A 27,284-nucleotide genomic window follows, 5' to 3' on the forward strand; every position below is an offset into this window, starting at 1 on the left:
TTGGGACTTTTTAAAAACACCACAGAATGAGCTGTCAGCCTGACAAAATGCAACCCCTTCCTTCGTCCTCCTCTGTCACTAACAGCTGGAGTCTCAGAAATTGGAACGAAAAGCCAGTCCTCCATCTCTTCCCTTTTCCTGGATTTACTCACAAGTTTTTTAAATCCCCCTTCTCCTATCTGTCTGTCTGTCTGTCTGTATCTGTTTGTCTCTCTCTCTCTGTGTGGCTCTTTGCCTCTATCTCCCTCCCTCTCTCTGTCTCTCTCTCTCTCTGTCATTCTCTCTGTGTGTCTGTCTCTCCCTGTCTGTCTCTCTCTGTCTCTCCTCTCTCCCTCTGTGTGTGTGTGTGTGTCTCTGTCTGTAAGCCGCTGTCGCACCTGTCATCCTGGATCAGGCTGAACTACCTGTCCTTCTTCAACACCTCCTGGGGGTGCACATCCATCGAGTCGTCCAAAGTAGCAGGGCTCAGCAGGACCTTGGCTGAATGCGTGCAAACGCTCAAGTCCGCTGCTCGCTGCTCCTCAACTAGTTGCAAAGTTCTCTCCAGAGATTCTGGCGGGCAGAGGCAGCGCTTGCCTCTCGAGCTTCGGCGAAGGGGATTTTTTCTGCGGGACGGAGCCTGGGTGGCAGGGAATTTCCCCGCCGAAGTAGAAGGCGAGGCTTTCAAACTAGTCTTATCCTGCTCGAAAAGGTTGCTGTGGTGGAGCAAAGGGTGTCCTGGCTGAGGATTCCCTCCTTGAGTCGGTCTCTGGAATTTCCCCCCCTTTTTTTTTCTACAGAAGGAAAAGGTTTTTTGACTGGGCAGCTCGACATGATTAAGGCTGTTCTGCTCTTCCTTTGCGCTTCTTGCGCTGCCCTCTTCTCTCTGATAGCCGCCTGGTTAAAAAGGAGGAGGAGCCCATCCAGGAAGACGAGGAACGCGAGGGGGATCCCTGCCCCCTCGGATGGGGTCCAGACTAGCAGAGCCTCCTCTTCCTCCTTTGTAACCAGGTGATCTTTTTAACCAGCCGATCTTTTTAACCAGGTGATCTTTTTAACCAGGCGATCTTTTTAACCAGGCGATCTTCGGCTGCTGCACAATCCCAAGGGCACGCGCTGACCGGTTTGCTGAATCCGGCGCGGCTTCAGAGAAAGAAGGAATGCGAGAAAGCCCCCCCCGCCATCCCCACTGCCTGAACGTTTGAATGAAGGAGGGTGCAGGCTCCTTTGTCCTCGGCTATGCGATTTTCTTTCATTCTCTGCTGCTCGAACGAATGAATGAGGCAGAGGGAGAATGAAAGGAGATTGCGTCCCTTCTGTCTCCCCGTTGCTTAGAAAAGCAACTCCGGGAAGGTCCTTTGGTGGTGGCAGGCGTCCTAGAACCTGCCTGCTAGCAAAGGACCTTCCCAAAGTTGCTTTTCTGAGCAACGGGGAGACAGAAGGGACAAAATACCAGCCGGCCTGGACGGGTATACAGGGCTAGGGGCGGGGCAGGCTTAGTTCCGGGTCCGGTCACAAAAATCGGGACTTTTTAAGAACGCCCCGGGATGCGGGACAAATTGTGTGAAATCGTGACTGTCCCGCCAAAATCGGGACGTCTGGTCACCTTAATTAACACACTGGCTAGCCACCCACTAATCCTCCCAATGTCTTCCTTCTTCCTTATCTTCTCTTGGTTGCTTATATTTTTAGCCTTTTTCTCCATTTCACATGCCACAACCACTACCTTTGCTTGGATTTAAAAGAAAGGTCCTGTTTTATTCCATGTGTGAAGCAAAACAACCCCACTATATAAATCATAACATGTAAAATAGGTGTTAGGCGCACATATGTGTGAGGGGAACCTCTACCTTTACTTTTATCCCACTTAAAGTCAGCCAGTTTGGTACAGTATAGTGGTTAAGACACCAGATTAGAAACTGGGAGATTGTGAGTTCTAGTCCTGACAGTCACTCTCTCTAAATTATAGGAAGGAGACAAAGGCAAACCATTTATGAAATCTGGCAGGGACTAGTCCAGCGGTCATCAAGAATCGACACCAATTCAAAGGCATCCAAAGCAGCAGCAACAACACCCACATAAAACGTAAAGATTTATCACCCGTCGATTTATTATAGATCTGATCAGAGGAATTTCTGGAGACACACTTCCTGTTTGTCACCATCAGCTGCAGCCATTACTCTTCCAGCATTCATCTCTCCATTATTATTCTGAATTTCATATTCAACATCACCTCCTCCCTTATAACTCCAGCCTACCCACCCCATTGAGGAGAGGAGACCTCTGCTAATTAATTTAGAAAGAAGGGGAGCATGCTCATACAATTATGCTGTAACAGTGTTATGAAATGACCGGGCTAGTCCTCTCTTATTGCATATGAACAATAAAAAGGGCTGCTTTAGCACAACTCTGCTTTAATAATATTCTGAATTGGTATCAGCGGATATCTTTATCTTAAGATGCAACTGCCTCTCTTTTCCTCATTGCAATGTCCAGAAAATAATGAGGATTTTTGTGGCTTGGAATCATAAAGTTGAAAGGGGCCTTTAAGGCCATTGAGCCCAATTCCCTGCTCAGTGCAGGAATCCAAATTAAAGCATCCCAGGCAGATGGTTATATCCTTCATTTAAAGACATGCAACAAAGGGAAGTCTACTCCCTTTCTGATCAGAGTTCTTAGGGTAGGAAGTTTCAGACTCTGCTTGCTGTAATTTATATTCATTTCCTTGCATCTTGCCTTGTAGAATGAAGAAACAGGTGTTGACCTATTTATATGCAACAACCTTCCAGAGTTTTAAAGAGTGTTTTTTAAATCTTTCTTTAGTTATTTTTTTCTCAAATATTCTGTGCCTTTGTTCTCTATATACAGTTTAGTTTCTAGTCTTCTGATCATTTGCATTTCTCCTAATCCCATGATGGCGAACCTATGCCACACGTGCCAGAGATGGCACACAGAGCCCTCTCTGTGGGCATACGTGCTGTTGGCAGCTGCTCTTCTGATTTAAAAAACAGGCTGGTTTGGGGACCTTTTTGGGCTGTTTTTTGGACTGTTTTCAGGTCATTTTGGGGGCTGTTTTCAGGCCTAAAAATGGCCTGAAAACAGCCTGAAAAACCGCCTGAAAACAGCCAAAAATCCACCCAAAAAACAGGCATGCACACCGGCCAGCTGGTCTTTGGGTTTTCGGTGCTCCAGCGTATGCACAGGCACGCACAGGCACACGGTGCCGAAAAGGTTTGCCATCACTGTCCTAATCTATTACAAGTTACTATGAAGCCTTCAAATGTGGGGCCAAATACTAGTAAGTACACACACTGATAAGACAACCTCAGATACAGCAATCATAAATCAAGCCAGTTTCCAAGCACCTGAATTTTGGTCATGGTACTGGGGGGGATACTGAGATGGTTGCAAGCGTCAGGACTGGTGTAGCAAAATTAAAAAAGGGGATGTTTCATATCTTTCTACCCAAAGACTGGAAATAGAGAATAACTTTTGTGGCTTTGATGAGAAAATACCTTTTGAAACCAACTAATTTGGCATTCATTTAATCATAGGCCATTCTCTATTAGGCAGATTATTATAACTGAGTTATTAGATTTACCCATTTCTTAACCTTTACTGATAGTTCTACCTTTAATACAGAGGACCATTATCAAAATACTAACAGTACAATGCTTGTATTTATTTGATATATTTGCCCATTATTAATTATATGTCTTTCTCAACCCAACTTTCTGAGATCCCATAATACTTTATATAATACATAATACGGTAATTTAGTGCATTTAATTTCTGTGTTCATTGTATTATTTGTTTAGTTTATAATAATTTAAAAAACCCACCATACTATTTTGTATGTATTATACAGTATGGTAATGATGAACGTGTTATTGCCAAGGTTTATAAATTCTTACCTTAATTGAATTTGTAAAATAAATACAAAAGAATTGTATGAGTCAATGGACAAAAATTTGGGATATAATATACTGCTGGAACAATGGGAAAATATATGGATGAAGGGTTTAAAATTGAAATTGAATTATATATATTTCTTAAAAAAATATAAAATGATGTAGCATTGGTATTTAACAACTGTTAAATTGTCAAAGATGTATAAACAAATTTCAAATGTATGTTGGAAATGTAAATGCAAAAAAGAAACTTTTTACCATTTTTTGGGCGGATTTGTGATAAAGCAAAAACAATACAGGTAATCCTCAATTTATGACCATAATTGAGCCCAAAATTTATGTTGCTAAGTAAGAAATTTGTTTTGAGCTTTTCCACATTTTACGACTTTTCTTCCCACGACTTTTCTGTAAATCACTGCAGTTGTTGTTAGTAACACGGTTAAGTGAATCTGCCTTCCCCATTGACTTTGCCTGTCAGAAGGTCACAAAAGATGATCGCATGACCCCAGGACACGGCAACCGTCATAAATATGAACCAGTTGTCAAACATCCAAATGTAAATCACATGACCACAAGATGCTGCAATGGTCATCAGTGTGAAAAATGGTCTTAAGTCACTTTTTTTCAGTGCCATTATAACTTTGAATAGTCACTGAAGAGTCTCGAAATGAATACAAAAATCAGACCAGAGACTTTTAAAAGAGTTTATGGTAAAAAAAACTTGGAAAAAAAACCCTGAAACTTTGTTGTTATACCTGTTGACAAGCAGCAGGAATGCTGCACAAGAAATGGAAAGATATTCTAATTCCCACAATGGAAGAATGGAAAAACTGATAGACGTAGCAGAGATGGCCAAATTAAGTCCTATAATCAAAGAAATGAATATATCCAACTTTATCTGTATGCTGAATTTTGTGCTTGAGATAGAAAAAAAATGAATGTTGATTTTGGTTTTGACTAGTTGTTAGTTGTTATAGAAATGGCTAGTACATATTAAGCATGTAAAAGTAAAAAGTTAAGGCTGTAATATTATTTTATTCTATTGTGCTGAAGAGTTGGAAGAATGCATTTTCCCATTTATCCTACACTTCTCTCTTTCCCCTGTGGGAAGCCACCCACCCCACCCCAGAAGAATGAAATGTTTTGAGAAATATAAAAAAGTCAGAATGTTATATTTCCCCAGAGGGAGAAATGGAGAACCATGTTCAGTGTTTCTTAATAACCCACCCCCAGCAGATATGTTGTGCCCATAAAGAAAAATTGGGCCACCCTATCTACAAAACAAAAGGCTTTAGCTTCAGGGTGATGCGATTAAGGACAGGAAATGACCCTTAAGGACATAATAAGATTAACCCACTACTATTTAGCAGAAGACACAAAGCTCACTACATTTCACAATCTCCTAAAGCAGTGGTGGTGAACCTTTTTGTAAATGTGTGTGCCCTACACCCACAATGCAATGTGCCCTGTCCACCTGCACATGCACATACAACCCCCACATGTGGAGGGGAACTTTTGCCCTCCCTAGGCTTCAGGAAAGCCTCTGGAGCCTGGGGAGGGTGAAAACGGGCCCAATGGGCCAACTGGAAGTTTGGAACTGTTTTTTTGCCCTCCCCAGGTTCCAGCGGCTTTCCTGAAACTGGGGAGGCCAAAAACAGCCTCACCCGGCCCTCCAGAAACCAGAAATTGTTTCTGAACTTCTGGTGGCCCGTTAAGACCGGTTTTTGCCCTCCCTAGGCTCTGGAGGCTTTCCTGAAGCCTGGGGAAAGCAAAAACGGCCTCCGACGGCCCTCTGGAAACCGGAAATGGATCGTTTCTGAACTTCCAGTTGGCCCATTGGGCTCATTTTTGTCCTCCCCAGGCTCCTGAGGCTCTTCTGAAGCCTGGGGAGAGTGAAAATGGCCTTTCCCAACCCCCTAGAAGACCCCAAATTAGCTGGCCGGCACGCACATGACACTGGAGTTGACGGCTCACGTGCCAGCAGATATGGCTCCATGTGCCACCTGTGGCACGCATGCCATAGGTCCACCATGATGGTCCTAAAGGCATTTCAGACATTGCACAACCCACCTAGCAGCATTTCCAAAACTTATAAAAATCCATGTACTCTTCAAACTAGCTGCACCAGAACCACAAACCCTGATGGTCGTGTTCATCAATAAACCGTCTTTCCAATCAGCCTTCATGTTTCCAGTGTCTTTCTCCCAGCTTGGAACTAAACAGATGGATATTTCTTCCAACACCCCTTTCCCTTCTCTGTTTCCCCGTTATTTTTATTTGTATTTTATATTCTGATACTAATATACCAGACCAATTTGATAATTCTTATTGTTCAAATTCAGGGTTAACTATTTTTGGTCCACACTGACTGATAATAGAACAAAAGAAAAGCTTTATTTATTCTTTTGGCAACTTGTTATATAAAACTAAGATTTTACCAAGTACCTTAACTAGTTATGATGTTTTACAGGCGCTTTTTTTTTTTTTTGGCTAAATCAATCATAGTCAAGGATTTCTTCCAACTTTTTAGAGACAAGATTAAATCTCAAACTGCTAAAAGTATGCAGCACAAATATGATTTATCCAAGATTTCAACTTTAAAAAATTGTATTAGCACTCGAGTACGAAACTTTATTTTTTCATTCTGCCCCTCGTGATCTAAAAGGGTAAGAGTGACTCAATCTCTCCCAGCACAGAATGGACTGAACCAACGCTGAGAAGAGCGGGGAACAAACACGACTCTACGACGAACATCTCTCTCCCCCCCCCCTTTTGTTTTTCTGCCAAGCTGTTAATTTGTCGTAGCTCTAGAGCTCGGAGAAAGTCGGGTAGTAGGAATATACTATTATCGTAGGGGAGTAGCGCGCTCATTGTAACGTTCTCAGAAATGCTTTGGCTCATGAAAAAAAATAGTTACCAAAAAAACCCCCCCCACAACGATTTTATGGCGCGTTAACAGCGCGTTGCCCGGTTCCATCTGGTGAACATAGCAGGCCTTCCCAATCCCATTCCACCCACCCACCCCCCGCTTTTTAAGGCAGGAAATGGCTCGGCCCAACGGGTAACTGCTTCCTCCTTCAAGTGGCCCGTCTTTTCTGGAGATTTTTTTTTGGCCGCCGCTGCGCGAGAGGCGTCGAGGAGTCAGCCACCGCGCGCGCTGAGGCGTCTTCAGGCGGGGACCCAAGATGTCGGTGGCGTTTGCGGCCCCTCGGCAGCGGGGCAAAGGCGAGATAACGCCGGCTGCTATCCAGAAGGTGAACTGTCGGGCCTAGCCCGGGGGAGTGGGGGATCGGGTGCTTCGTCCCATATAGAAAGCGGGGTGGGGAGCGAGAGAGTCGGGGTTCTGCCTCGTCCTTCCTTGCGCGTGGGCTGAGCTGGAGATGGGCCAAGGCCGGCGCTCGTGACCTGGCAATGATGTCGGATGCAAGTCTTCATTTTTGATGCCGAGCTTCTTCTTTCTCTCTCCCTCACTGTCGCTTTCCTGGGCGTTTCAAAGCTTTGGGTGACGACTCTGGGACGAAGGTGCTGAAAACATTAGCATTCAGGCCTGTATTTGCAGGACACTAGAAGTCGTTGTTTATTTTATTTATTTATTTCGTCAAGCATGTATTAGACATATATATGTATAAACATGATTTTGGATGCATGAAATGTATAAGAATAAAAGGGAACATTAGGACAGGGACGGTAGTGCGCTTAATGGCCCCTTACAGACCTCTTAGGAATGGGGTGAGGTAGACAGTCTAAGGTTAAAGTTTTGGGGGGTTTGGGGAAGAAACCACAGTGTCAGGTAGTGCATTCCAGGCATTGGCGACTCTGACCAGTATACTATCTGACCAGTCTAACCTCTTGTGTGGAGCAAGCTTTGCAGTTCAAACTCTAAAGAGAGATTGGGTAAACCATGGTTTAATAAACTGTGGCCTGCGAGTACAGCAAATAGACTGGGAGGGAATTCACTTGTAAATTCAAATGACCTAGACCAACTCCAAATCAAGAGATGGACTGATTCCTGTAAGGCAGCGGTCACCAACTTGGTGGTCTGCAAGAAAATTTTGGTGGTCTGCAGAAAAATTATTTGCATTTTTTATATTGCACTAAATACTATTTAACTTTTTAAAAAATGCATATTAATGGTCCGTGGGATTTAAAATTATGAATTTAGTGGTTCCTGAGGTCCGAAAGGTTGGTGACCCGTGCTGTAAGGGACCTCTGGAGGATAGTGAGATGACTGGAACTCTTGTCTATGGAGATTCTCAGTCATACAGATCATGGTTGTCCCAAAGGTGCTTTTTCAAGAGGCAACTGGACTTTCTGGTTTTTCTTTGAAGATGTTCCACTTCTCATCCGAAGAAACAAAATTTCTTCAAAGAAAAACCAGAAAGTCCAGTTGCCTCTTGAAAAAGCCTCTTTGGGACTAGAGCGCTTGTTAATGTTGCAGTAATAATATAGCTTGTTTTGGTGGTCTTATGAATAGGAATAGTCCATTTAACTCCGCACGTTAGTTGAAGAACCCAGGCATAAAGTCAATATTCTTAGCGTCTTCTAGTTGTATTGCAGTTTAGTTGTTTTTAATGGCTGGGTGAATTTTGGAAATTTGCATACAACTTTGGATACTACATTAGTGGAAGGCTGATCTGAAGTGTAGAAAAGTGAGACAGGCTGTGGTTTCACAGAATGCTAAACCACATTGCGTGTTTTTAGTTTAGTTCATTTTCAGAATTCAGTGGTTGTGATCTATAAAGCATAAATTTTGGATTGTTGGGAATTAGCTAGTTGGTTACTGAGTAAACCAAGGTTGAGCAAGCCATAACTAGCATACTTTGTAAACATAGCCACATACCTAAAACAAAAAGAAGTAAATTAAAAGAGATCAAATGTAATAGAAAAGGTACTCGGGTAATGTTTTGGGCCGTTGATGGGGGCATTCCTGACATATATATGACAGCATGTTATTGTTAACTTGCCAATTATTAGTGAAACAAGTAATAAGAGCCAACATCATATTAATTCATATATCTTTGGACTTCAAAGAACATGAGAGGGAGCTAGTGCTTGTAAGAACAGGATTTTAAGGCTAACCAAGATTAGTGCTACACCTGCTGACACACATTAATAAAGTTTAATTAAATAGGTAAGGTAAGATTAGTTTTAAACCTTTAGGGTTAAAGAGCTACACTACTTTCATCTGAATATATATTTAAGCATTTTTGTTGCAAGTTAAGCAGCTTAGTCACCATAACATAAGATCAATACACTATATAAAAAGAATACAAGATAGAGAACAGACAACGATGTGTATATTTTTGTTTCTCTTTGAATATTGTCTATCGGATAAAAAGAAGTAGTTAAAAAGTGAGCATATGATTTGTGCTAAGTGCTGTGAAAAATGTTAATAGAGTTTACCCAGTTCTGTGATTTGAAACTGCTGTTGAAAAATGTTTCTGTAGTTGTAGGACTAGAAAAACTGCTCTAGGTATCTGGTTATTACAGCTGCTCATACTGTATGTCGCCTTAAAGAAAAATGTGAAATTCTTGTTGGTGCATGTTACAATATAAAGGAAGGCTTAGATCACTGATATTGTTCATAAACTATAGCAGCTAAAAAAAAAAGCTAAAAAATATGAAGTCTTGGACCAGTCATTGATCTCTGCTCAGACTACTTCCTTTGTTTATTTGTTCATTAATCACATTCATATAGCAACCTGTCTCACAAAAAGTGATTCTGGGTAGCACATATCAATCAACAAAACAAATATAAAATATAAACATCCTCACTAAAAGATAAACATCATAAAAACAAATTTACAAAATCTAGGCAAAGAGACAATAAGAATAGCCAGCTCAGCAATGAAGCCATTGAAGAATGGCTCCAGTTTCCTGGGATCTCTGTGCCTGTTAACATAACCAGGTCTTGAGGGACTTCTGGAATATCAAAGGGATGGAGCTAAACTGGTCTTGGATGAGGTGAGAAGAATGTTCATCAGGTGGGTGCCATGGCAGAAAGGGCCTGTTTCCTGGAACCCACCAAAAGATCCCTAGCTGATGGTATACACCGCATGCTTTCTGTACTAGATCTAAAAGAAAAGGCTGATATAACTGAGAAGAGGCGATGTGTCAGTCCAGTCCCATGGCATGAAGGCCTTTAAAGGTTAAAACCAGCATCTTGAATTGGACCTGAAAGTAAACTGGCACCCAGTGCAGCTCACAGAGCTGTAACATGCAGGAGGAGCAGTTACAACTGCCCTGCTGCTGCATTCTGTACCATCTGAAATTTATAGATGCTCTTCAAAGACAACCTCAGGTTGAGCTCATTGGTTCAATCTGGAGTAATTCTAAACAGGCATAAGTGGTGCAATATACAAAGCTATCCAAAGCTCATCTAGCTATGACTGCCACCTTTTGATTGCTTGTGAATTTTGTGTTGACTCTCAGATTGTGTCTGAATCATAGACTGTGTCTATGTGGGACAGTGCAATCCCATCCAGCACCAAAGATGGCATAGTCCTGGAACCAGTCAGACCCAAACTCTGGAGCCACTCAGTCTTGTCAGGATTCAACTGAAGCCTGTTTTTCCTCATCTAGACTCTTTACAGATTCCAAACACCAGGGTAAAACATTCTCAGTATCACTTAATTCATCAGGAGTAGAAATGTATAATTGGGTATGATCAACATGCTGTCACTAACACATGATAACAGATGGGCTCATCCAGTAGCCTTGTATGAATGCTGAACAGGAAGGAGAAAATACCAAACCCTGTGGCACCCCCATAATAGGGGAGGAGGGCAGACCTCACCTTCTCATCCACCAGAGAAAATGACCTAAAGAAAAGAGGTGAAACAGCACGACACCATCTGCCCACCCCATCTTCTAAGCTAATTCAGAAGGATACCATATACTTCCTTCCCTACTGGGAAGGAAACTATAATTTTAATCTAAAAGTTGGTTAACTTTTAATTAAAATCAGTGTGAAACTAAGTGTTCAAAAAAGAAATATTGATGTCAAATAATTGATTTGATTTCCATTAAAAAAGTAGCTTATATGAACCAAGCAATTTTAATTTACTTGTGAAGTCATAGCTACTTACAATTAAAATAAAAATATGCTTTAAATAACTAAAGTAATATAATTTAGTAGATCTATTAAAATCAATCTGTTTTATCTGTTACAACTGATACCCCTTAGAAAACTTTGGATTTTTCTTCTTGAAACCTAGCCATGAAATGTGATTGATCAAAAGACAGAAAAGTCATTTATTTAAGAGTAGCTAAGGAAGGTAATATAAAATGATTATTGTCGAACACTTACCATATTTAAGTAAATTGTTTTGAGTTCTAATTTTGTATGACAGACTCGTCCTATTCTGATATTCTTAGTTTTTCTTCCCAAAGCTAAATATCTACTTTGAAAGAGACTTTGTTGTTTTTCATTCAAAATGATTGATAGATGTGTGAGAGACTGTGCTATGATGAAATAGTTTTTATTGTTAAAAAAATCTAGAAAGGCTATTGTTTGATTTTTGTACTAGAAGTAAAACTATAGTTCTATAACAATGGGAGGGATAACTTATATAACTAAGGGAGTCCTTTTTGATGTAGTTTTATTAATGTTAGTTAGATTTAGAATAACTGTTTTGTCACTTTAAATGTACACTTATCGGCATACATTAAAATGAAATTTCATTACCTACAGCTTTCAAAGGGTTACCACCTCCAATATACACCACATAAATATGACAAATAAATAAATAGTTGCATAGTCAGCTGGATATTTAGTCTGAATTTGGCATTTTTAGTGAGACCTATCAAGTCCTTGCCAAGGACCTGGGATAGGCACTTGTATTATTTGATGGTATTAAAGGTTTGTAAATTGTTCCAATTTAAACTACCTCTTGCAATTGACTGGTGGTAATTTTGTCAATGCCAATGGTTTCTTTTGCCACAGTTGTCCTACTTCTATTTGCAACTTGTAGTATTGTATGAGTTTCTCTAGTTTCTTCTTTTCTGCTCTGCAGTTTCTACTGTCCAAACTCTTGGCTTTATTATCAACAATTGTTAAATCTGTGGTATTATAATTATTGTTGACTACATTTGTATGTCACCCAACCCCCATCGACTCTGGGTGCACTCTTATGCACCTGAGGGTCTGATTTTATATTTTTGTGTCATAGAAGATCCTGCAGAGGTGTGGTGAAACAACAAAGGAACAGAGCAAGAGTTCATCCCTGTTATTTTTCTCATGCCATTCTGATCACTTGAGGTTTTTTTTTTAGTAAAAAATAATACTGCAAAACTGAATTGTATGATTTTATAAGAATGGGGGAAATGACAAGCTATAACTTTAGTTATAATCTTGTCACAAGTAACTGTAGGCAAGTAATCAGTCTTTTGCCAAACTTTCAGAAATGGTGTTTAAATACAGTTGTTAAACAAGACATGTTGATAAAGTTCAGCTTTTTTCAGCTTTGTCTTGACATCTGTATTTAAGGTAAAACAGTAAGACCGGTTAGAGCTCAGTCAGTACAAGTTCATCTCATTCTAAAAATCTGTTCTGTTATTTCAGATGTTGGATGAAAATAATCACCTGATTCAGTGTATAATGGACTACCAGAATAAAGGGAAAACTTTGGAATGCTCTCAGTAAGTTAATGTTAACTTAAATATATTAGCCTGGACTCCCAGTGGTTATATGAATGTGTCCACACACTTTTCATGTTACCAGCACATAAGTAGTTTGCCATTATTTTCCTTAAATATCTTTTTTTAATAAAATTTTCTGTTTTATTACGTATCACAGCAATTTCCTCCAAGTTTTAGAAAACTTGGGAGAGATTTTTTTCCTGCTGTATAAGAATGGTTGACTAAGCTATAGGTAGTTCTTGCTTGATGACCACAGTTTGGACTAGAGTCTTGGTTGTTCAATGAAGCTGTCATTAAGCAAAACATCCCTGTGGCATTTTGCTCATTGACTATGATTCCAACACTCCCTATTGCAGTTGTTATATGATATCACATCTTAAGCAAAGAGAGTCTCTCTCCATGCCTGCAAAGTTATAGGGAGGGAGGGATTTGGGGGTTCTGTTCATGCTTGGATTTCTGCTGCAGAGGTACAAGCAGCATGGAGCTTGGGGTCCTTTTCTCCCCACCTCTGCGGACAGCTTCACAAGGGCAAGAGAAGAAAGACACCAAGCTCTGTTCATCCTGGGACCTCGACTGCTGAAATACAAGCATGCACAGAGCCTCAAATCTCTCTCCCTCTGCCTCCTCAAAGCTCTCCCCAGAGGTGGGAAGAAAAGACCCCAAGATCCATGTATGCCTGGACCTCAGCTGATGAAATTCAAGAAGGCACAATGCTCAAAATCCCTCTCTGCCTGCCTCTGCGGAGATGGATACAGGAAGCTCTCTCTTGCTTGGCTTTGGGCTGCTGAAGCATACTCTGAGCTTGACCGTGGAGGTCTGTGTGCTACATTTTGTAATGGTCAAAAGTGCTTTATACTTGTTTCTGAAGCCATCAAATGGTTGTTAAACAAGTACTACCTATAGTGCATAACCAGTATTTGGAAAAATATGAATCTGTTTGTAATTATAGGTAGTCCTCAATTTACAACCAAAATTAAGCCCAAACTTTCTACTGCTAAGTAAGACAGTTAAGTGAGCTTTGCTGCATTTTACTACCTTTCTTGTCACAGTTGTTAAGTGAATCACTGAAGCTGTCTTGTGAGTCATTCAGTCATTATGAATTTGGGTTTCTCCCATTGACTTTGCTTGTTGGAAGCCGGCTAGGAAGATTACAAATCACAATCACATTAACCCTGGGATAATGCAATTGTCATAAATACATGCCCATTGCCAAGTGTTCGAATTTTGACCATGTGACCACTGGGATATAAGTGTGAAAACGGTCATAAGTCACTTTTTCAGTGTCATCGTAGCTTCAAACAGTCACTAAATTAATGGTTGTTAAGTCGAGGACTACCTGTATACAGTTATTGCATCAAGCTGTTGGCCATAATATATTTATGGCAATTTGTTTGTCACTAAATTGGTTTTGTAACATGGAGGTATGGAGAAGACAAATCAGAATAAAAGTATTCCTCTATAAGCTTAGGGGAAAGCAACAGGCTTTGGGGTAAGTATGAAAATGCTTCATCATATTCCTTCTCAAGTCTGGTTTTTCATAATGTAGCCCACTTCTAAGTGTTGTGAATTCCAACTCTCAGAAGTCTCATCAACGTCCATATGTTTGCGATTTTGGGGATTAAAGTTAGGAGGAGCTTACTGAGAAAAAGCTTCCTGATAGGATCTCACTATTCAAAATCAACATTCTACTAAGCCAAAATGTCCTTTGTTTCTGGCTTGGATGGGAAAACCCAAACAGTGTGGTTTCCAAGCCTTGACTTTATGTATGAATCAAGCCACTATGATATACGCACATACTGTATATTCAGTTTATTCCCTCCCAACAGTTATCTTATGGTTTAAGTACACTTGTCAACCATGCTTCTTAGTCTTTTGAACAAAAATAAGGAATCTATTTACACTATATTACCAAAAGTATTCGCTCACCTGCCTTTACTCGCATATGAACTTACTGTAAGTGACATCCCATTCCTAATCCATAGGGTTCAATATGATGTCGGTCCACCCTTTGCAGCTATAACAGCTTCAGCTCTTCTGGGAAGGCTGTCCACAAGGTTTAGGAGTGTGTTCATGGGAATTTTTTTACCATTCTTCCAGAAGCGCATTTGTGAGGTCACACACTGATGTTGGACGAGGTTATGTGGCTGAGTTGCTGTCGTTCCCAAAAACTTGCACATTCTTATAATACAGCTGACAGTTGACTGTGGAATATTTAGGAGCGAGGAAATTTCACGACTGGATTTGTTGCACAGGTGGCATCCTATCACAGTTCCACACTGGAATTCACTGAGCTCCTGAGAGCAACCCATTCTTTCACAAATGTTTGTACAAACAGTCTGCATGCCTAGGTACTTGATTTTATATACCTGTGGCCATGGAAGTAATTGGAACACCTGATTCTGATTATTTGGATGGGTGAGCGAATACTTTTGGCAATATAGTGTATATTGAATAATTTACCCCAAGGTTGGTAGTGAGTCATTTAAATATAAAAGATTCTATTTTGAAATAAGCTTTACCAGTGATAATAGCAAAAACAGTCTGTTATCCTGCAATTTACATTATTGATAGTAATTCTTGAAATATTATTTTATCATTGCTGTACTTTTCTCCAATTATATAGTTGAAAATTATATAAATATACAAATTTTATAACCTATATGTTAGTGGAAAATGATCATATGTGAATTTTTTTTAACTTAATGTTTTTTGTTTAAAATTAGGTACCAGCAGTTGTTGCATACAAATCTGGTCTACTTAGCCACAATAGCTGACTCCAATCAAAACATGCAATCTATACTGCCACCAGTAAGTACCATGAAAAAACCATTTTATTCTCCAAGGAACAAAGATACATTGCACAGAAAAGTGCTAAAATACATATGGTTATGGTTTAATAACTCTTGAGTATTGTATATTGTGACTATAACTTTGTATAATGTAGAATTATATTATTAAACCTCATGCATATTTAGATATATATTTGAGTATTATATCCATCTTTGTATTAGGTCATAATATTTTTCATTTGGATTTTTTTTAATTCCAGGTTACTTCTTGTACATTCAAGTAGATCTTATCTAATTGTTTTATTAATTCAACCAGATCTTTTTTTTAAATTTAAATATTTAATGGTCATATATTAAGATACTTAATTCATTAGCAAGCATTCCTAAATTCAAATATGTTCAAACATTATTACTTTCTATGAGAAACAATTTATGTGGAAGTCTCTGAACATTATTTTAATAAAATTTATTATTTCTAAAGGTATATAAAAGCAGTTCAGTGTTGAGAAATTGTTAATCTTGTGTTAGAAAAGCAGAATTATAGAAAATGTCACTCTGCTTATTCAAGAAATTATAATTTGTATTGTAATGCAATATTTGAACCCAGTTTATAGGAAAGATATCTTTTTAAAATAATATTACATCCGGATAGATTTTGACTATCCACATTTCTGGGCAATATACAGTCCTTTTTGTGAGGAATATAAAGTCCTTTCTTTGAGGTCATTTCAAACAATAATCAGGGATTTTGCAGTTTAAATATCTGTTTTACCATTAAGGCTGCTTTTAGAGCTGAGTAGAATGAATTCATCCTTATTACAGGGTTTCCCCATTTCTGTTTTGGGGCAGTTGCAAAATGCTATGGTTTTGAAGTACATTGTCATTGGTTCTTCAAAATTCATTGCCATGGTCTGATGACTCTCAGGTTGGTGGTGTTACCCTACCTAATGGAAAAAAAGGGCCTGCCCCATTTGTGTTTCAGAGTTTGCATCTGTTGAGGTCAGATATCATCAATATGCAGATGATACATCTTGATCACAGAGAGTGTTGCTGTTAAAGTCTGTATGGTACAGAGTACTTCCCCCAGTCTTATGCCAGGATATTGTTATTGTACACTCCTTTCTTGTCAATTTCATCTTCAGCAACCAGGAGTGATATCAGCAATCATACATTTTGATCAACAGAAGATGGACTCCACCGTCAAAGAACTATAATAATAGTAATAATGATAAGAATTCCATGGGGTTTTTTTCCCTGGTGGTTCTTATTTGGCCATGTGGTCTCAATAATTACTTGAAAATACTTCTTTGTAAAATACTCTTTTTTGGCAAAGAATGAAGATCTTGATAAGTTAGTTCTTAGCTGAATAAAACACGGGTAACTAGAGGAACTTTTTTCCTGTAAAAGCTGTAAAAGTCTAAACCTTACCTTCTTACTAAAAGAAGAGAAATTAGCCCCTTTCTTCAGGTCCATTTTCCAATTATCAGAATGGTACCTCATGGTAAGTGGTAATCAAAATCAATGTAGGGATGTTTGTTGTGCAAGAGTAGGACCTGCATTCTTGAAAGAGTGTTTAATTGAACTTAAGCATTAAAAAGGTTTGCCAGAGAAAGGTTGAAAACTATTATACTATATAATAATAAAGTGCAAACATAGTATTTTTAACATTAAAAATGGTAATTGGTTCTTACCACTTAGAGAGGAGAGAAAGCACTGTGAAGCGGTATATAAATTTAAGTGCTATTGCTATTTTACCAAGTATCTAGGACAAGTTTCACTACAATTTTTCCTATAAGATCAAATTTAATGTCTTATACTTCTGAAGCCTCAATTCTGAGTTAATTCTTTTTGTAAAACAGGCAGTTATTTCAACTCAAAAACATTTGTTTTTTGATGAAGAAACCTTGAATCTTTTGCAGTACTTTCATATTAAATAAATCAAGATGAATTTTGATTAAACTGTAATATATGAGTATAAAAGGAAGAAGAAGAAAAAGTTTAGGCTTCTTGTTCTAATTGTTTTGTATTTACTGTAATTGTAATTGTTCTAATTGTTTACTGTGATTTAGCAGTAATCTTTAATCCCTAAAATTTATCTCTCTATATTAAACTCGCCTAGAATACAATTAACATATCTGATGGTTTTGTTTGATACTGTAAGATTTTGGAGAGAACCCTGTTGCCAAGTACAGGTAGTCCTCGACTTACACCAGTCCATTTAGTAACAGTTTGAAGTTACAACTTATGACCGTTGGAGCATCCTTGTCAGTGGTGGGTTATGGTCTGTACGCCCTGGTACGAACATACTGGTGCCTGATGGGAGCACCAGGTACCATTCCGGTACAGTGCTCCAGAGAGCCCACCCGCTGTCCTTACCTGATTTGAGCCAACTGGGCCATTTGCACATGCGCACGGAGTGTACAGAGCCTGCGCAACGCTCCACTGAGCATGCACGTGGTGGACGCCTGGCCCCGTCGCAGCATGTCGATTGCGATGGGATCCAGAACCCACCACTGATCCTCGTGGTCATGTGATTTACATGTGGAAGCTTGCTAACTAACTCACATTTATGACGTTGCAGCGTCCCACCTTTTGCAAACGTCTGACAATCAGTCAATGGGGAAACTGGATTCACTTAACAACTGTGTTACTAATTTAACAACTGCAGTGATTCAGTTAACAAAAGTGGCAAGAAAAGTCATAAAATGAGGCAAAAGTCACCTAACAAATTTCTTACTTAGCAACAAATTTTGAGCTCAGTTGTGGTCGTAAATCGAAGACTACCTGTATTCTTTTCTATGTGTGATTTAATGGCATAGGGCCGGGCTATCCAACAGTCCATCTGTCTCTAGTAGTTTTTGCCTGACCTGCACAAATAAACAAAGTTGGCAAGCAATAGTAACATCTGACAGGAACCAGGAAGTGAATCTTCTTTGTCACAGCACCTGCCTTCTGAAACAGCTCCCACCACAAGATTTGTATAGCTCCTAACCTACCCTTATTCAGTCTTTAAGATCATGGTGTTTTCTTTAGGTCTTGGGCGTAGGGTAGGTGAATGTGTATGCTAAGTAGTATGGTTATTATTCTGTCCAGATGGTGTTCATTCTTCTTTCTTGTATGCAACCAGAGTCATTTATGGAGTCAGGTGGCTCTATAAATTTGATACACAAATACAAAGATCAGTCTTTCATCCCTTGCAGCATATTTAATAAAAAGGAGACACAATGATTGAAGCTATCAGTTAAATAATCATTGAGTGAATTGTGAGGACACAGTCATTCAGAAATATCACTGTTCTTCAGAGCCATGTAAAACAGAATAGAAGTAGATTAAAAAAACAAGGGCCATGTTATAGTTGTAGATATGTATGTGAAGATACGCTGTATATTTGTTGGATTATAACCTGTTTTTTTACTAAATCCCTTTTCAGCCACCCACACAGAATATGCCAATGGGTCCTGGAGGAATGAATCAGAGTGGCCCTCCCCCACCTCCACGTACTCACAATATGAGTTCAGATGGTATGGTAGGTGGGGGCCCTTCTGCTCCACACATGCAGAACCAGATGAACGGACAGATGCCTGGTAGGTTTTTCTTCTAGAGATATTAACACCAGGTTGCTCAGCAACTGAAACAACATGTATTCTCAAGGGATTGAAGATTGTTGATGACAAAACTACTTTGAATGCTCTTGAGTACAAGTTCTCTTAGAGTTTGTTAGTTACAGAGTTAAGTGACCTGTATTCTATGTTTATCAGACTGCCTCTGGGCATTCCTTTGAACAGAACCAGCTAAATTTAGTGTGCCTGAAACCATACAGTATAAAGTCATTAAAAGGCTTGCCAAAGAAAGATACTGATTTATGGATGAATGCATTCTCATTGGAATAAATTATTTAAAATAATTACTGTTAAATTAGTTTGATAAAGAGGAAATGAACTTAGTAAAATTTTGATTATCTTTTTACGTTATTTTTCTATTAATCTTCTGCATGACAAAACAGATGGAAATGACAAGCTATTCTTTAGGGAGTTCATGTGAAAAATATCTTAGAAGAATTATTTCAGACCTTAAAACTGCTTTTTAAAGATAATAAAGAGGTATAAGCTATTGATATTTTTTCATAGTGGTCTACATTTTACTATACCTATAGAAGAAAATTGCTTTTTAATCATAGGTTTTTCAGACAAGGTAGGATCTTTTCTTGTTGAAAGATCTTTTCTCAGGATGTTTATTATAATGCTCTGGTATTGGATTTGGGTTCTTTTTTCTAAAATTGTTCTTTTATCATATTTGTTCAAGTTATTTCATATCACCATGCTCTTAACTCTCTTTTATTTTCTTAAGCGGGAAAAGCTGTCATCAGAATTCCTATAAAATTCCAACAGAAAATTAAATAGTTGGGTTGTAAATCTAAGCATAGTTTTAGAAGAATAAATTCTCAATCATAGTCTTCTGAGTAAATTGACTTAATGTTTCTTGTAATATGGAAAGACTAATTCATATTTATCCAACTAATGGGCCTCAGATTTCTATCGGTTATCGTTCTTTTCAAACCCAAACTGAATATTTTATTCTCAACATCCAGTTTAGAACGCATGCAAAGAAAAATAAAATTCATGTAATTTTAATCTTTGTGTAGCCAAGAAACACATGTAGAAGTAAGAAAGGCTGTATGCTTGTCATGTCAACCAAGCAACTAATTTAAGATATTCTATATAGTCATTTATATAATTATATATATATTATAATTATCTAATTATAAGTTTTACCAATTATAAGATGACATGTATAGTACAAGACATATAGCTGAAATCATACCTGTGAAACTTTAAAATACTTTTGCACTGCTTTCTGTTATTCATGTTTACAATATTATTACTTTGTAAAGGGATGCAATCCAAGAAAAAAACTAGCAAATTACTGATTATCATATTTATTTTTCATTAACTTTCTAGTCCTAGGTTTAAACTGTCAGGCAGAAAGACAGATAGTCTTCATTTAGCAATTGCCTCATTTAGCAATCATTGCAGTTAATGATAGTGATGAGAAAATAACAGCATGAATTTACAGGTTTATAAAGCAAAAGAAAACTGAAGTAAAATCATAAATAGACTTAGTGACAGTTTTGCTTAACCAAGTCCCAGGTGCGATTGCTAAATTAGGACTACTTGTAGTAGTTAAGTATAGTTTTAACTTAGTTTTTCTTTTAATGAGACAATATATGTAACATACTATTTATGCATGATTGATTAGATTATAAAAAAAAGATATACTCCAAAATGTGTTCAGGCAGTATTCTAATTTGGAACTCTATGAAATAAGCAACATATTATTGAACAATGTGCTGATTATTCCCTATCGTTCTTCCTATCACTGTATTAAGATTAACAAGAGGAGCTATGTCACCCAAATCAGTGTTTAAAACATTACTTGGTAGGATATAAGCCTACAAGCTTAATCATGATATGTGGTTTTGGTTTCTGGTGTGTTCTCAGAAAATTAAGGATAGAAACAATGATTTGTTTCTGATTTTTCTGACTTGTTCACTAACTTACCGTAAATTAATTCTGAATTGCCATATTCTCTGAACCGCACTTTGATTTCATTCAAGTTACCTCTTACAAATTTAGTATAGAAATAAAGGTAGACCTCATTTAATAATCCTAATTGAGACCAGAATTTTCATCACTAAGCTAAATGTTCATTAGGTGAAACATTAGGTGACCACATCACTTAGTAAAAGTAGCTTTGGTAGTCCTGGTTGCATTTTTTAGGCCACAACCATGCTACCGTTAGCTGAGGTCCTTCAGCCTTTCCTTCAATCCCCCACCTGCTTGTCTCCTTCCATTCTATCCTTTTGATTGTCTTGCACTTCTCTGATACCCCTGTTACCCCAGCTGACCTTCTTTGTCTTGTTTCTTCGGCTGCTGCTGATGTGTGCTTGGTAGAGGACCTTATAAACAGCCAGGAGCTACTTTGACTGTATGCACCTTCTCAGCAGCTGGTGACAGCGATGGAGTTGAGAGCAGCCAAACAAGACAGAGATGTTGGCGGGGGTGGGGAGATAGGCTAGTGGAATTGAGGCACATGCTGTGAAAATAAATACAAGCAGGCTTCCATTTTCCAGAAATTTGATCACATAACCATGGGGACACTGAAATAGTCTAACTTTGAAGAACAGTGTCTTCAAAATGAAGAATACTGTTATTGTTCAGTGCCATTGTAACTTCCAATGGTTGCTGAACAAAAGGGTAGGTGAAGACCATCTGTATTATTAATTTGCACTTCAAAATAATAGTCTCGCTAGCATAATCCAATTTATATTTCTTACAGAAACAAACTTTTGTTGTTAGATTTTTCTGACATAAACAGCTCTTTTGAGTTTGATCTCAAAATGGGGTCATTTTGAGCTTGAAATGCTTCCAAAATGGTTAAACCAGTGGTGGGTTCCAGATCCCGTTGTAACCATACTGGTGTCCATCATATGCACGTGTGCAGCACGTGCATGCATCCTTACCTCTTGCGACGCCTCTGTGACGCTCCAGTTACTTGGTGGAGCGTCGCGCAGGCGCCATGCGCTCTGTAGCCAAAGAGCTCAAATACAGATAAGGAGCTCGGGCGGGTGGGCCCTCCGGAGCACCATACCGGAATGGTATCCGGTGCTCTGGACAGGCACCGGTATGCCCGTACCGGGGCGTACCGCCTGCAACCCACCACTGGGTTAAACATTTTAATTTAACATAGAATGTTTGAACTCAGATCATGTTTGAAACATATGCAGTGCATATATGAGAGCATAGTATTGGACATTAAAGTTTCATGGTAAGTAGCCAAATATTCTTCAGGTATTTTGTCATAATTCTTTGCCAGTTGTCATACTATATGGTGTTGGCAGACCACAAGTTCCAAACTGAATAGGGAGAATGAGATGTTCACATTGTCCCTGGCTAATAGTATAATGCAAGGAATGAAAATGATAACATTCAATATAAAAATTGTTAGATGTATATTTATGACCCATAGTCATAAATTATATGTATTTATTATTGCAGCTGCAGTGTAGTACACTTTGCCATTTTCTGAGTTTTAAAACCTCAAAATAGATATACTATCCATTTGTATAAATTTACTACTTTTTAGAATGGATTTATTGTGAAAGGAGAACCTATTGCTATTAAATTACTATATTACTATTGTACATAACAGGTGTTGGATTGAAAATTTATTATGATTATTCATGACATTTTTGAAGTATAAGATATTTTTCAGTTTTTATTATTTATTTTAAAGATATTTTTCTTTTTTTTTCTTTTTCAAAGGACCTAACCATATGCCCATACAGGGACCTGGACCAAGCCAACTTAGCATGACAAACAACTCCATGAGTATACCTTCAAATAATCATGGGTCAATGGGGGCCTATAATCATTCAGTGCCATCTTCACAAAGTATACCTGGACAGAGTCAGATGACAATAAGCCAAGGACAACCTATGACCAGCTATGGTCCCAGACCAAATATAAATATAAATCAAGGTAATGAAATAGATTGTTGGCCTTCCGCTAAAAGTAGAATTATCACAAGAGGAAATGCTTAAAAAAATTATAAAAGTATTAAAATTATTTCTAAAAAGGATGTTTATGTGCACTGATTTTACTCACTCTGTTAATAAGTTAGCCTTTATAGTCAAGTGGGGAGGGGGGGAAGGTGATTCTTAAACTTTTTCAATGGTTTCTGTCATAAAATATATCAATAAGTTTTACTTATTAGTGCCCTAAAAAGCTAGCATATCCTTTGCAAGAGTTCCTGAATGCTCAGAAAAAGTCTACATCTGTTATTGTTAGAAGCTTTACTGGCTCATTTATTACTAAGAGAAAATATTATAGATTGGTAGATTATGGGCATTTTTCATGCAGGAAATCCTATGGCATATTTTTAGGACTATTTAAAACATAATAAATTGGGTACTATTGAGAGAAATTAATATTACAGAATTGGGAAAAAAAACCTTAAACATTGCTATATTTCTTCTCATTGTAGGTCCAATGATGCACCAGCAACCTCCATCTCAACAGTATAATATACCCCAGGGAGGGGCACAACATTATCAGGGACAACAGCCACCAATGGGAATGATAAGCCAAGTTAATCAAGGAAACCATATGATGGGACAGAGGCAGATTCCTCCATATAGACCACCACAGCAAGGTAAGGTTTAAAAATTGAACACTTTTTTTACTCTATCCATCCAGTTTCTCTCAGTTGTTTCAGGCATAGAAGCCCCCTTTGTCTCAGCATTTGAGGCAAATTTTGCTTGCTATAAGCATCCTGATATCTAGCCATTGTCAAATGTGTCATATTACATTTCCCTTCAAATAAATTGAGGCTAAACTAATCACCACCTTGCCAATAAATGTTGAAATCTGTATTTCTGTCTCAGAGGGCAGCTTAAATATATATTGTCTATATGCTTTGTGAAATGTAAATTCACATTTAGTATATCATATAGTCAAGGTGCTCTCTACAATACGTACATGTATTAAACACAAAGCATTAAGTAAACTTTCTGAAACACAATGCTATGGGTGGGGGAAATCTATAGGTGAGAGGGTTTTCAAATTACACTGAGAAATTAGTGAGCGTGTTAACATAAAAAAATAAATTATTTACGTATTGACTGGTTGTGGTTTTTCAGGCCCACCACAGCAGTACTCAGGCCAGGAAGACTATTATGGGGACCAATACAGTCATGGTGGACAGGGTCCTCCAGAAGGCATGAACCAGCAATATTACCCTGATGGTAATCTCTCATAATGTTAACTTTCCCATTTTATATACCTGCCCATTATTAGTGATACATATATAAAACCACTGGTTGAGCAAAGTTTTAGTTGTTAATCACTAGAATAATTTTATTTATCAACGTTTTCAAGTTCCATAGTTTGGAAACCCAAAGAATAATATTAATTTATTGCTTTCTCAAAATATTTGTAGTTTAACTCAAGTACAACAATGCCATTTTTATAACAAGTCCCTCATTTTGCTATTAAAGTTTTTTCCCTCCCACAGATAGTGGTTATGTAATATGTCTGTTTATAATAGTATTTCACTTATAGAAAGAGCTGAGGTGGTGCAGTGGTTAGAGTGCAGCACTGCAGGCTACTTCAGCTGACTGCAGTTCTGCAGTTCGGCTGTTCAAATCTCACCGGCTCAAGGTTGACTCAGCCTTCCATCCTTCCGAGGTGGGTAAAATGAGGACCCGATTGTTGGGGGCAATATGCTGACTCTCTAAACCGCTTAGAGAGGGCTGAAAGCCCTATGAAGCGGTATATGTCTAACTGCTATTGCTATTGCTATTTTAAAGTACGATTTAACAAAAACTTGTCTGCTAAAATAGATTTCATCCTAAAATCCTTAAAGCAGAAATGATTTTTCAAAAGTATATTTTTTCTGCATTTTTTTAAAAAAGTGGCACAATTGTTTACACCAAATTTATTTATTTATTTATTTATAAGATGTTTAACTCCACTTTTCATTCTGAAGTAGCGTTCAAAGCACTTCCTCCTTTTTTGTTAACCTGTAGATAGGACTGAGACAGAATGAATGACCCTAAATTATATAATAAATTTATGTAGCTGAGTCTCGTTCATTATCTAGATTTCACAATCCAAATTCAATACTTTAATCCAGTAAACCACATTGTTTCTGAAAAATATATAAGTTTGTCTCTTAAGATTCTGGAAATTACATAGAGTTTTTGAAATCTATTACCTGAAAAGCATTACAGCACAGCTGATTCGTTGTATATCCTGAAAATATATGAATTTTACTTAAGAATTCAGATTTTTAATTTATATATTTAAATAGTATGATTAATTACAAACTGAATAGATATGGGTTGCAGTTGTAAGAGATAGAATGACACTTTTTATGTATTAAAATTCATGGTGGATAGTAAACTATTTTTTCAATGTAATTCTTATTTATTGCAAATATTTGTTTGAAATTAATTTTACTTTCTGGGGAAAAAAATTCCCGAATTGTTTTTGTTAAGTTTTAAACAATATACTTACTACTGGTGATTCCCCATGCTTACTTTTTACTTAATTTGTATATCATGAAATCAGTTTTGAACATCTTTTGTTGGATAAATGTAGACTCTGTTTTGTGCTATGTAAGATTACGGTAAGATAAGTTGCATAGAAAATATCTTTAAATTCTTGCTAATAATTTTTAAAAGTCACAGTGGATTCTGTCTGACTGTACAAAGTAAAATGTAACAACAAAAGTTTAACCATCTATTTAAGATGTTGCTTAAATAATTGTAAAAAGTATCCTAAATTTTATTTGCAACTAGGTAAGTTGAGGCAAGGTTACACAACTTGTGTCATCTCAAGAGGTCACAACAAACTTTGTCAAGGTCTAATTCCAAAAGGAAGAAGGGACTGGGGTGTTTAAGGCAGGGTTGGGGATTTTAAGAGACAAAATGGCTACTTTAAGGATCTACATCAGTTAAGGCAGCCATTTTTACTCTCAAAGCCCTTGAAATGTAAATTAAGTCCCACATTTAGAGTGCCACTCAATCTGGGAGAGTTTGGGAACTATAAAAGGAATGTTGGCAAGCTTTAGGCACTCTCTGGGGCATACTTTTTGCACTTGCGAACTGTGTTATATTTGAAATAGGTACAACACATAAATGTATGAGTATAAAATGTTGTTTATAACCTTTGAGAAGCTGTAGAGAAGATACACTGCAAAACAAAGCAAAAATAAATTGCTGTATAGCTGATGCCCATCACAAAAGAATAAAAAACAAACTACTTTAACACAGGCTTTAAAGAAATGTTTTTTATTTCCAAAGCCATTATTGGTTTCAATAGTGCATATGAACTAGATTCTTATAGGCAGGTATCTTGATGTGAGTGAAAATGTCAAAGCAGATCCTATTGGTAGAATGTAGCATTTACTGGTAATGTTTGTATGTATAGGAGAGCCTCTTTTTTCTTTTTTCTTTTTTAATTAGATTTTAGATAATTTATTAGTACCAGGTTTCCCAGAAAATAAGACAAACACTTGGCCTTATTTTTGGGAAGGTCTTATTATTTTTGAGGTGCAGGAGGTGGGGAGCGTGGTCACCTCATAGCTGCGTTGCAATATTTTTAGGGAGGGCTTATTTTTAGGGAGGGCTTATTCGATTGGGCTTATTATCCAGGGAGGGCTTATTTTTGGGGAAACAAGGTATTTTAACAAATATGTCATGTAAAATCATATAAAGGTTATTGAAAAGTTTATTGAACATATATTATAGTTCACATTGCTTTTAATAGCATACTTTTTTAAAATTGAAGATAAGTAGAACAGGTGTTCAGCAAAGTATGGTAATTTAATTCTTTGTTCATTGTAATTAAATAATTCTTTACATGTGTAAAGCATAAATGATCTCATAAAAAAACAATTTTTTTACCCTTTTACCAGAAGCTGTAAGACCATTCCTTGCTGTGATGTTACTAAAACTACTTCATTAGCTGATTTTTTTCCCTCCTGTCACATGTTCATTCAGTAAGAAAGGAAATCCTGTCCTATTGGTGAATCCTTCTAATTTAATTTGAAGGTTTTTTTTTTCATGTATTTCCAGCTGACACTAATTTTTCAGTAAAATGAAATATTCATAGGGTATTCACTCAGAGGCCATTAACGTTTCTTCCTGTCTCTTGTCGAATTGATGTAGGTCATAGTGATTACGGTTATCAGCAACCGTCGTATCCTGAACAAGGCTACGATAGGCCTTATGAGGATTCCTCACAACATTACTACGAAGGAGGTATCTATATACCTTCACACACACATGCGCACATACATTCATTTTCCTCTCTCCTTCCACAAAAGAGCAAACATTTCTTGCACAACATTAACTTGTTTCCTGCCCATGCAAAGCTCTTGTAGTGTTTTAGTTGCTGGCTGT

General features: G+C 37.7%; 1 protein-coding gene across 8 annotated transcripts in view; it reads left to right on the top strand.

Annotated features, from left to right (window-relative positions):
* Positions 1-6,926: 6,926 nt before the first annotated feature.
* SS18 (SS18 subunit of BAF chromatin remodeling complex) overlaps positions 6,927-27,284 on the top strand; it is a 38,481-nt gene continuing 18,123 nt past the window's right edge. For 4 of the 8 annotated variants that reach the window (XR_015695654.1, XR_015695655.1, XR_015695656.1 and 1 more), the window contains exons 1-8: positions 6,929-7,144; positions 12,454-12,530; positions 15,254-15,338; positions 18,750-18,903; positions 22,642-22,857; positions 23,363-23,530; positions 24,018-24,122; positions 27,051-27,143. Coding sequence is in view for 5 of the 8 variants with exons in the window: in XM_087707154.1 (XP_087563280.1) it covers positions 7,076-7,144; positions 12,454-12,530; positions 15,254-15,338; positions 18,750-18,903; positions 22,642-22,857; positions 23,363-23,530; positions 24,018-24,122; positions 27,051-27,143 (967 nt within the window). In the remaining 3 variants the exon portion in view is untranslated. Of the gene's footprint in view, positions 7,145-12,453; positions 12,531-15,253; positions 15,339-18,749; positions 18,904-22,641; positions 22,858-23,362; positions 23,531-24,017; positions 24,123-27,050; positions 27,144-27,284 lie in introns of all 8 variants that reach the window. The other 4 variants (XM_087707152.1, XM_014060243.2, XM_087707155.1 and 1 more) reach the window with 4 other exon arrangements.

Source organism: Thamnophis sirtalis, unplaced genomic scaffold, assembly GCF_051295495.1.
Source record: "Thamnophis sirtalis isolate CommonGarterSnake01/CBP01778 unplaced genomic scaffold, rThaSir2_p1.2 scaffold_2, whole genome shotgun sequence".
Taxonomy (NCBI): Eukaryota; Metazoa; Chordata; class Lepidosauria; order Squamata; family Natricidae; genus Thamnophis; species Thamnophis sirtalis.